This window comes from Microcaecilia unicolor, unplaced genomic scaffold, assembly GCF_901765095.1.
Source record: "Microcaecilia unicolor unplaced genomic scaffold, aMicUni1.1, whole genome shotgun sequence".
In the NCBI taxonomy this organism is placed as follows: Eukaryota; Metazoa; Chordata; class Amphibia; order Gymnophiona; family Siphonopidae; genus Microcaecilia; species Microcaecilia unicolor.
The window spans coordinates 862-15,988 of NW_021963681.1; the positions used below are offsets into that span (position 1 = coordinate 862).

The 15,127-nt window shown below is 40.4% G+C and overlaps 1 protein-coding gene across 1 annotated transcript in view; it reads right to left on the bottom strand.

Annotated features, from left to right (window-relative positions):
* Window positions 1–1,864: 1,864 nt before the first annotated feature.
* Window positions 1,865–15,127, bottom strand: part of LOC115459564 (lysine-specific demethylase PHF2-like) — a gene marked incomplete at its 3' end in the record, with an annotated part of 45,139 nt that continues 31,876 nt past the window's right edge. The window contains exons 6-10 of the mRNA XM_030189376.1: window positions 12,837–12,943; window positions 9,234–9,325; window positions 5,732–5,821; window positions 4,108–4,467; window positions 1,865–1,984 (exon numbers count right to left, since the gene is read on the bottom strand). Of these exons, the coding sequence (XP_030045236.1) occupies window positions 1,865–1,984; window positions 4,108–4,467; window positions 5,732–5,821; window positions 9,234–9,325; window positions 12,837–12,943 (769 nt within the window). The remainder of the gene's footprint in view (window positions 1,985–4,107; window positions 4,468–5,731; window positions 5,822–9,233; window positions 9,326–12,836; window positions 12,944–15,127) is intronic.

Here is a 15,127-nt window from a genome sequence, read left to right on the forward strand (position 1 = left end):
ACGGATGACACACAAGTGAGATACCATCCAGGGCCACAAACTGGGCACCGTGGCTAAAAGTCAGGGGAGGACAAGAAAATTTATCATTCAGCAGTGGCAAATGCCTTAGAGGGTCTTTTACAAAGGCATGGTAGCATTTTTAGAGGTGCCCATAGGAATATATAGGTGTCTCTAGTGTTTAGTGTAAACTTATTTTTAGCATGTGCTAAAAACGCTAGCGTGCCTTTGTAAAAGGGGAAAGGGAAGGGAAATGGGACTTGATATACCACCTTTCTGAGGTTTTTGCAACTACATTCAAAGTGGGTTTACATATATTCAGGTACTTATTTTGTACCAGGGGCAATGGAGGGTTAAGTGACTTGCCCAGAGTCACAAGGAGCTGCAGTGGGAATCGAACTCAGTTCCCCAGGATCAAAGTCCACTGCACTAACCACTAGGCTACTCCTCCACTCCTTGCCCACTTAGTGAAGTAATACAATTTTACAGCCACCTTGAAATTGTTAATTGATTGCATGTCCAATTGATTTGCGTGCACAACAAAAATATTTTAAAAACAAAATGTCTGAACAAGTAAAAAAAAAAAAAAAAAGAGGTCTAAAAAGGGAGAAAAAATTGAAAGATCTGAAGGCGAATGTAAAATATTTTGCCTGTGTATATCCCTAATGCTGACTTTGATGATAGCATTATCATTCAGCTAAATTTATGCTTAAAACCTTGATCGTTGTAGAATTGGCCCAAAGGTAACTGTTCAAAAGATGAAAGTTATGTGCATAAATTTTTAACAAGCTGCAAAAGGCTGCTTTTTGCACAAGTAAAATGCATGACTGGAATGGAATTACACAAAGATTTAAACTTCTCAAAATCCACAGTGAGCATTCAGAGCCGAGTTACAGGTTCAACTCCTAGAGCCCCTTCAGTAGATGCATATACCAATTTCTCGATAAGAGTCCTGGTGCTCAGTTGTTTTTTTTTAATCTGTATTTTTTTGAATATTCAAACATACTTCTGGAGGCTCCTACTGAACAGAAGTGGTAGGTAAAAGTATGGTCAATGAAAGCCCAGCAGCTCAATTCTACAACACTTTAGCCAAATTTGAACAGATATGGCAACCTTTGATAGACTTTCAGTCAACATGAAGCACCACAATTTGGTCCCTCAAGGTAGACCAGAAATTGAAACAGTATCCCTCATTCATTCATAGATTAATGAAGGATCTTCTCATTTTTTATTAAATCACTTTTGGGACTTACACTCCATATCTATATGTTTGACTTGAACAAACAGGTCAATATTTAAAACAGAAGTTATCTTTTAGTGATCACGACCCCATGATCGCACCAAATAAAATTGTGTGACATCCCCCCCCCCCCCCCCCCCCCCCCCCCGAGAGATGTTGAGTAATGTCTGTGGCTAGTCTACCCAAGTCAAAACCACAAAAGCAGGTTTTGTGACCCCATTTAGGGTCCAAACCCACAGTTTGGAAGCACTGATTTAGGATTTATAAAATTAACTTCTGATGTTACCTGTACATTTCTTACTTTTAACCTTTCTATCCAAACAAATGGATAACTTTCGACTGGACATCTATTCAGATAAAAGGGGTGCAAAGAGCAGTCTAGGTGCAGACCAAAACATTAGCTGGGTAACGCTGATCTGCACTATGTTGATTTCAGCTGCAGATATAGCAGGGCTAAGATATCCCATGATTTTCAGATCCGGTTTTCTTGAACTCAATATAACATTGCTTTAAAATATTTTTTGTCTTATTGCGATCTGTCCTGGGAGCTTTTGGAAGGTCAGGATATAAAACACCAGATCTGACAGAACAATGCTGCCCTCTTGTTCTCAGTCTACTCTACATTACCTTATATTTCCACTTGGCTTCCGTTTTCATCTTATTTTGTTCCCGTACTTCAAACTTCTCCACATCATTCTGCTTGGCAACAATCTCCTTATTAGGAGGGTTTATCACGGTCTTCGAATTCTGTAAGAACAGAATACATCCTAACAGCAAGAATGGACTAGATTAACAATTTCCATGTAATAGGTGTCCCTATTTGTTGGCTTCCAGAAACTGAATCTATTCACAATGGATCGGAGTCAGGTTATTCCCAAGAAAAACTATCTGCCACTGTTTCCTTAGTGAAATCAGAAAAAACAGGGGATAATAATAAACTGTAATTAGAAGGAAATAAAATCACAAAATTGTTATCAAAGAAGATCCCCTACACAGATACTGAAGCAATCAAATATAATAAGAAAAAAGGGTTTTTTAAGTGCTCATCGTTAGTGATAGGAATAACAGGACCAACGGTGTCAGAAGAAACCTCTCATTTTTAGTTATTGCACTGAACCATTACAAATCATTCAAAACAATTTTTTAAACGGAAAAACTTCAAAAAAGAAAAAAACACAGTTGTAGTGGAGACATCCAAAGTGCACTAAATTTTCAATGAAACCATTTCAAATAGAGAAGATGTTTAACAGAACAACACTCATCTGGACTGACGGTTTGAATGCAAAATCATAAATATTCAAAATGTGAAGTATCAGGTCCTTGACTTGGATCCTGCTTTGAAAAACTGCCTCATCCACATCAAAGTGCACAGTTCAAACACTTATCACAGAAAATGTCTTTCTTCTCATGGCTCACAAGTCCAGTTTATAACTGTAGTTCTCAATAGCAACAGAAACACCTCAATAACCAATGGGCTAATGGCGTGATTTAAGGAAAAAACTTTTTCTATTGGTGCAAAGTGAAACAAAAACCCTGCAGACATAAAATAGTAACATCTACCTAACCTTTTAACCATAGTATCACAGAAATAGACAAGGTCAAACAAGGCCTGGACCTCATGGAAAACTGGGCTACAATCTTCAAATTCAAACTGAAGAGAGACAAAACCAAATTCCTGGTACTATCCAGCCTGCACAACCCCACATGACAACAAAAATTTACAATCAACCATCAAACATACCAAATCGAAATACAACTAAAAATATTGGAGAATCATTCTTGAAAAGAATCTATCCCTAGACAATCAAGTATCAGAAGTCACATCAAAATGCTTCAGCACCCTATGGAAACTGAGAAGGATTAGAGACTACTTTCCTAGATAATCATTCCAACAAATACTACAATCGATGTCCTGTCTAAACTAGATTATTGTAATGCAGCATACGCAGGATGCAAAGAAAAAAACAATAAAATCGCTCCAATCCATCCAAAACACAGCAGCAAGACTGATAATTAAAAAACAAAATACGAAAGAGCAACCCCACTGCTTGAACGGCCAATCAAGGCAAGACTATTCTTCAAAATTAGCACCCTTATCTACAAAATACTGTTTGGAATGTCTCCTGAATACATGCTAAATCTGATCGTATTATCTCCAAGAAATGCAAGCCCAGAAACCACAGGCTACCTACTTCTCCACCTACCCAACTGCAGAAATATAATTTACAAAACCATGTACATGGCCAGATTCAGCTATCTGGGCTCCAAATGATGGAACTCAAAGCCCAAGGCCACAAGAAGAATATCAGATTATCTACAGTTCAGAATAGAACTGAAGACCTACGTTTCCAAAAATTCTACAACTAAAGACATAAGCCAAAGATGGCCTACACCACTTTCTAACTGAAAAACTTCACCTAACTTTCTAACTGAAAAACACAACTGTAACTTCACCTAAATGTAAATTGTAAGCCACTTTGAACCGAAACTTGTTGTTGAAAAATAGTGGGATACAAGAATGCATAAATAAACATGGGATTTTTACCACACTGGCTAATTTTAATGCATAGTAGCTGCTATCATGGGTCTGTGCTAACGGCAATCACATGGTAAAACCTGCATTAGCTGCAGCTTGGTAAACAGTTTTTTACTTATTTGTACATTCTAGCCCACCCAATCACCATGGTTCTAGGCAGGGAACTAAAACTATTTACATTAAAACAAATAGCACATACAAAACACTATAAATGCATCATAATAAAATATCACATCATAAGAATATTAATACTACCATCTGCATCATAAACTAAATGCAGTGAAAGAACAGTCATGGATAAAAAAGTATGGCATAGCAAGAGATCTCTACCAACCTTGACCTTTTTTGGCGTTTCCACTTTTGTCAAAGCCTCTTTTGTATGTGCTTCCAAAAGGTCAAGATCTGGAATGGAAGGCGGAACACTTTCCTTCAGTTTCTTTCCTTTTTTCTTTCCCCCTTCCTTGACCTTTGGGATTTTAGGGGGTTTGGGCTCCTTGGGGGGTTTGGGAATTTTGGGAACTTTAGGTGGTTTGGGAGGCTTCAAGGTCTTCAAAGTTTTTATCTTTTTCTTCTGGACTTTTTCCAGTGGAGGGGTTTCTGGTAGGGGCGTTAGCACCTCTTCTTTCTCCACTGCATGGATCTCTTCCATGTTTATGCTGGCACTCAGTTCTGTTTTGTTGATTTTAGATGCATTCTGGATTTCAAAGAAAATGAAAAAATGCATTCAAGCCCAGTTGTCATGAAGGAAGCCATTTTCAAATTGACCATACTGCTGCAAAAGGCCTTGGGGAATTCTTACCCACGATCTCTGCTCAAATTTCCAAAGTGAAAGTACACACATGCTTTTACTTTGAAAATTGCCTAAGGTCTTGGTCCATTCTTGCGACCAAGCCTCAAAAAGGTGCCCGAACTGACCAGATGACCACCGGAGGGAATCGGGGATGACCTCCCCTTACTCCCCCCAGTGGTCACCAACCCCCTCCCACCCTAAAAAAAAACGTAAAAAATGTTTTTTTGCCAGCCTCTAATGTCATACCCAGCTCCATGACAGCAGTATGCGGGTCCCTGGAGCAGTTTTAGTGGGTGCAGTGCAGTTCAGCAAGGCGGACCCAGGCCCATCCCCCCCCCCCCCCCCCCACCTGTTACACTTGTGGTGGTAAATGTAAGCCCTCCAAAAACCAACCGAACCCACTGTACCTACATGTAGGTGCCCCCTTCACCCCTTAGGGCTATGGTAGTAGTGTACAGTTGTGGGAGTGGGTTTTGGAGGGGGGGGGTTGGGGGGCTCAGCACACAAGGTAAGGGAGCTATGCACCTGGGAGCAATTTGTAAAGTCCACTGCAGTGCCCCCTAGGGTGCCCGGTTGGTGTCCTGGCATGTCAAGGGGACCAGTGCACTACGAATTCTGGCTCCTCCCACAACCAAAGGGCTTGGATTTGGTCGTTTTTGAGATGTGTGTCCTCTGTTTCCATTATGGCTGAAAACCGGGGATGACCATCTCAACATTTAGGTCGACCATCTCTAAGGTCGACCTAAATGTTGAGATTTGGGCTCCCCGACCGTATTATCGAAACAAAAGATGGCCGCCCATCTTGTTTCAATAATACGGGTTTCCTCGCCCCTTTGCGGAGCCGTCCTGTGAGGACGCCCTCATGAAAACTGGGGTGCCCCGTTCAATTATGCCCCTCCACGTGTTTCTATGAATGACTGTATTGTCCCTCACTCCTCATTATTAATAGTTGTACCATTACAGAAATAAACAAATGCATTTCTTTCAACATCTGAATAAGGGCTCCTCAGGGTCTCAAAGCCTTAGATCTTCTCCTGTGTGCATCTTTCATTGGCCATAGAAGTATCACAGCCTGCAAAGAATCTAGTTTCCTTGGGATCCAGTCCAGCTTCCAGAACTCCGCATGGCAGAGTTTAATGCTAACAAACAGTTGTATGAAAACACCAACCTCTGTTATCCGAATCTCTTTGGCAAGATCTTTGATCAGTTGTGATGGCCTGAAATGTTCCGGAAGTTCATCTTCATGCTCTATTAAAGCCTGAAAGAAACCAACAACAAAAGCCAAAATAAACCTTTTAACTAGTCTTCCTTATCATCACTTTTTCAATACAGCCAGAATGTTACCTTTTTCCATCCTAGGCTGAATATTTTGTGAATTATGTACATACTAAGGGAGACTTATGGGCTTGATTTTATAATAGAATGTCTGTGCGAGAGGTCCAAAAAAGCAAAATAATGGAGTCTAATTTATAACCAGAGGTGCATCGTGCTCAGACTGAATAAGCTTAAAGGCAGGACACACTTCTGGTGGACCATTGGAGAATAGCTGCCCGTTCTGCCACTGATTTCGACTGGTGTATTATGTGTTAAACTCTTTCTTTCCTTTGGAAAGGAATTGGTACAATCTTAATTTATACAGAACAATACGGATACATTGTTTACAATGCCTTCCCCCGGTGGGTTTGCATAATTGTATTGAATGGCAGGCACTTCCGTAATTGGATAGGTAGTAGATGAGGGGGTTGTGAACTGGAGTAATGTGATTGAATTTTGATTGGATCTTTTAAACTAAAGGTTTGTATAAATGCTGGGAGCCATCTTTGTCTTTTAGTCCCCCTAAGAAAGCATAGGGGTGTATGTAAATGGCTGAGAGGTTTTAACTCTGTATGTATGTGTGTGTATTATATATGGAAGGCATTGAGATTCTGTATTTAGGGGATTTAGCATATATTGTTAAGTTAATGTACTTGTACTTTTCTAATGAGTGCTTTTTATAATGCACAATGACGAGTGCATAATCTACAGATAAAGACCCCACAGACTTCTGATGAGTGATCAGACAGTTGGACAGGGAAGAGAGCAGTAGGTATGGTGTACTTACAGTTTAGCAAGGCCTTTGACATTGTTCCGCAAAGGTGCTTTGATATGGGCTCTGTGATTGGGTTAGAAACTGGTTAAGTGGAAAGCAGCAAAGGGTGACGGCAAATGGCATTCACTCTGAGAATAGGAGCGTTACCAGTGGTGTGCTGAAGGATTGGTTCACGGTCTGGTTCTTTAAACATTTTTGTCAGTGATACTGCAGAAAGGATGTCAGGTAAGGCTTCCCTTTTTGCAGAAGCAAAATCTGTAATAGGGTACATGTAAAGTAAGGAATGGATTGGATAACATGAGGGGAAATCTAGGAAAGACTAAAGAATGTGGCAGCATGCATTTGGGCTGCAAACCCCAAGGAAATAACAGCAAGACATCTATCCTGTGAAACTCAGAGATGTGAAAAATATTACTCAGAGGCCCAGTTCCCACAGACAAAAGTCAAATAGCTACTCCACATCAGCTTAACATCATTTGGGGTTTATGGGGGAAGGAGGTAAGTTTTGCAGCTGAGTTTAATAATCCAGAAGGCTGAATATACCCGGATGCTTGGAAGACACTTTTGAAAAACTTTTATACAGGGGGAACCCAGGTTTTACCAGCATAAAAGGTTGTGTGAAAATCTTTCCAACTAAACCATTCCCATGATGGGTTACGTGCCTCATCAGTTTTAAAGAACAGAAGTGAGTGTTGTCTGGAGCAAACAGCCCTTGCCAGTATGCACATTTCAGAGTACATTTTTAAAAGCTTTTTCACAGCAAAAAATTTATTATTTTTTTTTAATAGCCCAGCAGATTCATCCTCTGTTGGGATTCCCATTTATTTAGAAACAGCCTCTCTTTGGTTATGGTGACTTCAACCTTCATTCACAATTATCCAAAGGCTCTCTAATTTTCATATTCCCCTCACTCTCTCAGCCTGCTCATTGCAGAATGAAGTTTTCCAAATACCTATATGCACTTATAAATTTCCCACCACCTAAAAGTATGCATGTGAAATCAGTGGGAGGGCAATTTTCAAAGCATTATACCTGTGTAAATCAGATATCTGAAAATTGCCTCCTTGCATGTGACCATCTCTTGGAAAAGGTGAGTAAAGTCACTAGAAACAAAAAAAATGAGATTTTAATGAATTCCTGTTAGTGCAAACAATTTGTAATATAGCAGGCAAAACTCCATCCTTTTATGTGGAAAAAAAAAAAAAGTTACCGAAGTTCAAATATGTAACTTCTGCAGACTGCTTAAGAACATGACATGAAAAATCAGCCAATCTCAATATTTTGGATCTGAGTCTTTAGTCACCTTTTCCCAGAGATGGTCGCACACATGGATGAAAGTACAAAAGAGTGCATGCTTCTACCTGAATCGTGGGGGGAGGGGGGGGGGGGTTCTTTGAGAAGGGCACATCATTTTTGATTTTCAGGAGTCTGCACATATTTATTATTCAAAGGACAAAACAATGAAGAAATGAGGTGCTAGTGTGTCAGGTACTTATTTCTTAGGCAATGATAGAAATCTAAATTGGTGAAAATTGCCCCAAAACACCCCAAATGTGGCTGCAAAAAAAAAAAAAAAGTCATTCCTGGAGGGAGAAATAGGGCAGGGGGAGAGAATTATTTTGGGGGCATTTATGAATTTACACATACAGCTCACATATTCAAAAATTATGCATGTTAACTGCACGCTGGCAATGAACATAATTTCAGACCCTGTTTTATGATGGGTAACCTTCCACCCATATATTTACATAACAATTTGATTCAATTGAATCTACTATAAAACTCAGGTGTTTTAACTCAAAGCATCTTATTTGCTTTCATTGTGCGTCCAGTCTGTCTTGACTACACTGTAAGGTCCAAGAAAAAGGGCTGTCCATTATACATGGTATCCTGAAAAACGGGACCCCCACATTTTTCACATAACCCAAAAATGTCCAAATGAAGCAGAAACTTCTGCCTGAAATTCAATGGGTGGCAGTAAGGGCTCTCACCCAAAATGGCCATGTGGTAAAAGGGGGCCTCAGCACGCGTGAAAACACACGCCGACACCAGCGCAGGCCCCCTTTTGCCACAGCTTGGTTAAAAGGGGTCCTAAATGTTTAAACAATTGCAAAGCATTTTGAAACTATGTAAGAGGTCCCATTTTTTTCAGGGCACCATGGACATTTCTGTGAAGTGTTGCTTACATCTGGTATGCGCTATACAAATCATTAAGATAACAATAATAATATTCACACCTAAGGTGCCAGCTGGATCCAGATTTGTCTAACAGAGTTGATCCAGTTCTGGGTTTACCCTATTGCATGAAGGGACTTGTAGTCTTGCTTTTCTGAGGGACTGCATGGGGAAATCAGTACTACAAGTCCCTGTATGCAAAGCGGAAAACCTAGGACTGGATCAACCCTATTGGGTGAATCTGGATCCAATTAGCAATCCTATTTGCACCCCACTTTATGCAAGTATCTTCTGTTTGAAAATCAGGTTGTTTTGTGCCTTCTTAAAAGAACATAACTCTGCAATTAAGGGCACAACTGAAAACAAACTCTGGAGAATTCATCTGCCAGGAAGCGAATGTGCCTACCTGCTTTTTCGTCCAAGACCTGAAAGCACTGTTGAGAATTTTTGCTGCCTGGACTAGGTGAGGGGCAGGCTGCTGATCAGATTTGTGCAAAGCTGAAGAAAGAAGAACAAATAACACATTTAAAAAGAGGGAAAGTGGAAACATCCCTGCTGCTTTCATTATAGAAACAATTCATTACATGAACAGAAAGCATCTGATCACTTTAGAAGACTTTAGTTAATGGATATTGACAAATATGTTAATATATTTACAGTGAAAACTATACCACACCTGTTAAAGCTAATTGGGCTAGTAGGAGGGCTATTTTCAATGACCCCACAATGACCCTACAGAGGGGACATCATTTTATAATTAGATGCCTCTATAAGAAGTCCAAAATGACACCTATTATATAAATGCAACACAGGTGTCTTTGTGTATTTATAAAATAGGCTCCCAAATTTAGCCTACCTCGTCCAAAACTTTTACCATATCCATGGGCAAGTTCAAAAGCTTAACAATGCATTGAGTAAAAAATATTTTTCCTGTTTGTTTTAAATGTACCACTTTCTAACTTCATTGCATGAGCCTTAGTCTCTGTATTTTTGAAACAGTAAATAATTGATTGGTGTTTACCTTCTCCATTCCACTCAGGATTTAAAGATCTCTATATCGCCCCTCAGCCCTCTTAAGCTGAAGAGTCCTAACCTCTTTAGCTTTTCCTCACAGAAGCGTTCTTAATCATTTTGGTTGCCCTTCTCTGTATCTTTTCAAACTGAATGATATATATTTTTAGTTTAATAGTTTATAAAATTTGTTATACCACCTTTCTAAATAATCAAGGTGGTTTACAATAAAATTCAATAAAAAAAAGAAAAGAAAAGAATGCCATTAAAAGATAGGAAAAGCAAAAACATCACAAGAACAAGCACTCAACCTCTCATTCTCAAAGTCTACCCATGTACATCTTAAAACCCTAATCCTTAAAGTTTCCCAAAAGCTTACTGAAAGAAAAATGCTTTCAATTTCCCTACAACTGGATTTGCGAGTGCAACTTAAGTCACGCTAGATAGAGTCTGGGGGATAGGGTCCAATATTCAGCCTGTGGCAATGAGCGCTTTGCTGACTGTCGCTGGTGTTAATCCTGGAAATTCAACGCCAGGCCATATCTGGGCTCTGGCAATGAATGTAAGGTTTTCAGAGCCAGCTAACACTTAGCCAGTTAAATGCGATATTCAGCATAAAGATAGAACTTACTTTTATGAGGTCATATTTATGGGACCTTTTACTAAGGCGCATAGATGCCTACGCACGTCCAACGTGCATTAAATTGGAATTACCGCGTGCCCCGGGAAGTAATCCCATTTTTGACATGTGTCCAAAATACACAGTACAATTTTTTCTACCTCGTGCCGCTTACCCGGCGGTAATCGGCAGTGTACATGCACGTGAGACCTTACCACTAAGTCAATGGGCACTCTGAAAAATGGACCTGCGTGCGTCCAAAACACGCACCTACACCAGCACAGTCCATTTTTCAACACGCCTTAGTAAAAGGGCACCTGTGTGATTAACCTGGTCAGTTACGTGCTGAATATCAGTGGAGTGGAACAGGTGGATGTGAAGCATCTGTTCACACTTTCCAAAAATAGTAGGACTAGGGGGCATGCGATGAAACTACAGTGTAGTAAATTTAAAACAAATCGGAGAAAGTTTTTCTCCACCCAACGCATAATTAAACTCTGGAATTTGTTGCCGGAGAACGTAGTGAAGGCGGTTAGCTTGGCAGAGTTTAAAAAAGGTTTGGACGGTTTCCTAAAGGACAAGTCCATAGACTGCTACTAAATGGACTTGGGAAAAATCCACAATTTCGGGAATAACATGTATAGAATGTTTGTGCGTTGAGAAGCTTGCCAGGTGCCCTTGGCCTGGATTGGCCGCTGTCGGGGACAGGATGCTGGGCTCGATGGACCTTTGGTCTTTTCCCAGTATGGCATTACTTATGTAACCAGCCAAGTGCCGACTCCACCTCTGAAACACCCCCAAAATAGCTCGTTTTCAGTTTGGCACTATCTGCTTATTTTCAGTGGCATTTAACAAGTTAAGTGCCATTGTAAATTAATGGTTATTTATTTATTTAGCACATTTATATCCCACATTTTCCCACTTAGTTGCAGGCTCAATGTGGCTTGCACAGTACCGTAGAGGTAGGCTCCGGTTCAATAATACAAATACACCTAGATTTAGGCGTACTTTATAGAATACGACTAAGCAGTTTTTTCCGCACTGATGTTTCAGGCACCATATATAGAATCTAGTCCTAAATGCACAGTTAACACCCGGAAACAGGCTACCATGCGACTGTGTTAACAGGTTTAGTGGTAGTTTGCCTGTTACCGCACGTTACAGAATTTTTCTGTCAGGGGCCATGGCATGGACAGGGTTAAGATGAAAGAATTAGCTAACGAACATGTTTCACTTACCGCGCATTAACTGGCTAATGCAGAGTTAATATGGAAGCACTTAGCGCCTCCCAAATAGGCGGTGGTAAGTGGTCCCACGTCAACTCTCAAGAGAATAAAAGAGAGGATCCAAAGTACAGCAACCAAGTAAGCACACACACAAAAAAAAGAACAAATGAACCTTCAGGAGCAGGACAATGAAAAGGTCTTTATTAATGAGACCCGACACCGGCCGTGTTTCTGCGACCAATCGCCTGCATCAGGGGGTCACAAAATATTGCAGATTTTCATGTACAGTAATGCAGCCCTGCCGCTGACAAAACACAACAATACAATGCCCGCTCAAAGCGTCGGGAAGTACGCATGTAATAAAGCCAAATATAAGAGTCCAACGCTTTGAGCGGGCATTGTATTGCTGTGTTTTGTCAGTGGCAGGGCTGCATTACTCTACAAGAGAACCTGCAATATTTTGTGACCCCTGATGCAGGCGATTGGTCGCCGAAACACAGCCCGTGTCAGGTCTCATTAAGAAAGAATTTCTTTGTCCTGCTCCTGAAGGTCAATTTGTGCTTTTTTTTGTGTGCTTCCACGTTAACTCACAGCAGGTATCGCATACTAATAGGAACATTAATGCAATAAAAAATACTGGGAACACCCCTTCTTGATGCAGCATTACTTTTGGGCCTGCAGCACGTTAAAAATCCTGTGTTAAGCCCAAAATTAACGTACTTTAGTAAAAGGGCCCCAGAATGTGTGCATATATAACAACTCCATCTCCAGGTCACTCAAACTTATCTTTGAGAAAGCCTACATGCAAATTGCATAACCGTGCAGGCACACATGTCCTTGTGCATCCTTTTTATGCTTGAATTCAGTCGCACTACTTTTTTTTCCAAAATACTTTTCATTCAGCCATTTCTATCTTCAGATGCCATAAAAAAAATAATCTCTCAACAATGTTTAACTGTAGACATTATGTACTGATGAAAAAGCCTTTTTCCATATGTAAAAAAAAGTTTTACATGAAGAAAAAAAATATCATAAAACTACTACCTTAAAGTAATATGCATTTTTACTGTATAATGAATGTGAAGGACGACAAGTAAGCAACGGCACAGATTACCACTTTGGGAAGAGCAAACCTGAATGCCTTCTACCGTACCTTTGAACTTCTCTAAGAGGTACCTTCCCGTATACCAGCAAGCAGTCTCATAGTTTGGAAACTGGGTGAGGCTGACAATTTTCAATCGCCTTTCCACCTCGTACGCTCTGCGATACAAAGCAAACTACAACTCAGAGTAATGAATGGCAGGCAGAACAAAGCAAGGAGAATACTATGAAACCAGGGTTTGGGGAAAATGAAAGTAGCAGTGTTTCCTAATTTTGACATAAATGAGCAGCGAGCACAAGGACAGGCGAAACATACTTAAATAGATATGACCCAGCAAAACCACTTCACCTAAGGGATCCTAAATGGAGAAAAATGCCTACGGAGCCCTTTTACTGAAGTGCAGGGAATTTTTGCATTTATCGCACCTTAATTGCAAACGTTAAGGTGTGGTAAACAAAGGAGGCGTGCCTGCATTTATCACACAGGGCAAATCTTTAAACATTTCTCATTTTAAGCAATGACTGAAAACAGCTGCCCACGTAAAGTGAGTGTGCGACACAAAACCAGAGATGAAACGTGAAGTCACCCAAAGAACAAAGAGGCTGATATTCAAACAAAGTTGAGATTCCTAAATGCGCCTAAGTGACCTGCCTAATTGTGGCACCTAGTCAAACTTAGGGGTCCTTTTACCGAGCTGTGGGAAAAAGGGCCCTGTGGTAGCGTCAGGGGCCATTCTTCCCGCAGCAGGTAAAAAGCCCCTAAAAAAAAATGGCCATGTAGTAAGATTACTCTTACCGTGTGGCCATGTGGTGGAGAAAACTCCTGCGGTAACTGGATAAAACATTTTTGTTGCACCAGAAATGGCATGTGCTCGAAGGGGAACTACCGCCAGCAGTAGTTTCGGGTTGCCACGTGAGGGCCCCTTAGGAATTTACCTTTTCAGCTGAAAACTAACCTAAATTTAGGATTCTAAAACTTAAAATCCAAAATTTAAGGTTATTTATTTATTTACCTAGATTTAGGATTACTAAGTTAGATGCTCAGTGCTGAAAATCAGTATTAACTTTTTTCCTCCTCATTAAATCCAACACCCCATCACCCCACAGATGCTCATCTTTTAGGTCCCTAAATTTAAGGCTTCTAAATTTAGATACTCAGCCCTACTAGATTTTCAAAGGGGCCAATTTAGAAGTTAAACTCTGTAAGGGGTAGTTTACTAAGGTGCATTAAGCAGTTAGCGCAAGTTTTAGCGTGTGCTAACTGGTAGTGCCAGCATGCACTAGTGCCTAGTACACATTAAAAACAAATCGGTGTTTTCAATATCCAGAATTAACAGCTTAGCAGAGAGTGAGCATGGACTAAACAGTACAGTCAGCACTCACAGCACACGCTAACTCCTAAACGTGCATTTAGGAATAAAATTCAGTAAATGGCACCCAAATTTAAGCTCCAAAAAAGATGAGCGCTAAACGCTATTCCGGAGTTGAACAGGTAGAAGTGAAGCGTCTCTTTACGCTTTCCAAAAATACTAGGACTAGGGGGCATGCGATGAAGCTACAATGTAGTAAATTTAAAACGAATCGGAGAAAATGTTTCTTCAATCAACGTGTAATTAAACTCTGGAATTTGTTGCCTGAGAATGTGGTAAAGGCAGTTAGCTTAGCGGAGTTTAAAAAAGGTTTGGACGGCTTCCTAAAGAAAAAGTCCATAGACCATTATTAAATGGACTTGGGGAGAATTCACTATTTCTGGGATTAGCAGTATAGAATGTTTTGTACTTTTTTGGGATCTTGCCAGGCATTTGTGACCTGAATTGGCCACTGTTGGAAACAGGATGCTGGGCTTGATGGACCTTTGGTCTTTCCCAGTATGGAAATACTTATGTACTTATGTAAATGGCACTCTGAGTTGGGCGTCATTTACGGAATAGCGCTTAGTGCCAGGATCCCGTGCCCAATTCAAAACATCAACTGAAACCTGGTGTAAATCCTCACACCTAAAATAAATTCTATGGCAATGCTCGCAAATTCTAGGAATTTCCCTGACCTGCCCATGCCCCCTTTTCAGATCTGTGCATAAAAATTTATGTGTGCATCTTTACACAATACTGACTAGGAAGATGCGAGCTAAATTCAAATTGTTGCCAATTAGTGCCAACTATTGACTGCTGGCACCCAATGATTGGTGACAACCAAACAAAGCGGCGGCACACAAAGTCCCTACGTACACCTGCATGAGAGAGTCTGAAGAGTAGGGCAGATAGACTCTAAGAAAACCAAGGGAGACGTAGGTTCAACAAGGTGATCTTTATTAAAACAACTTAAAAGACAAGTCTTTTAAGT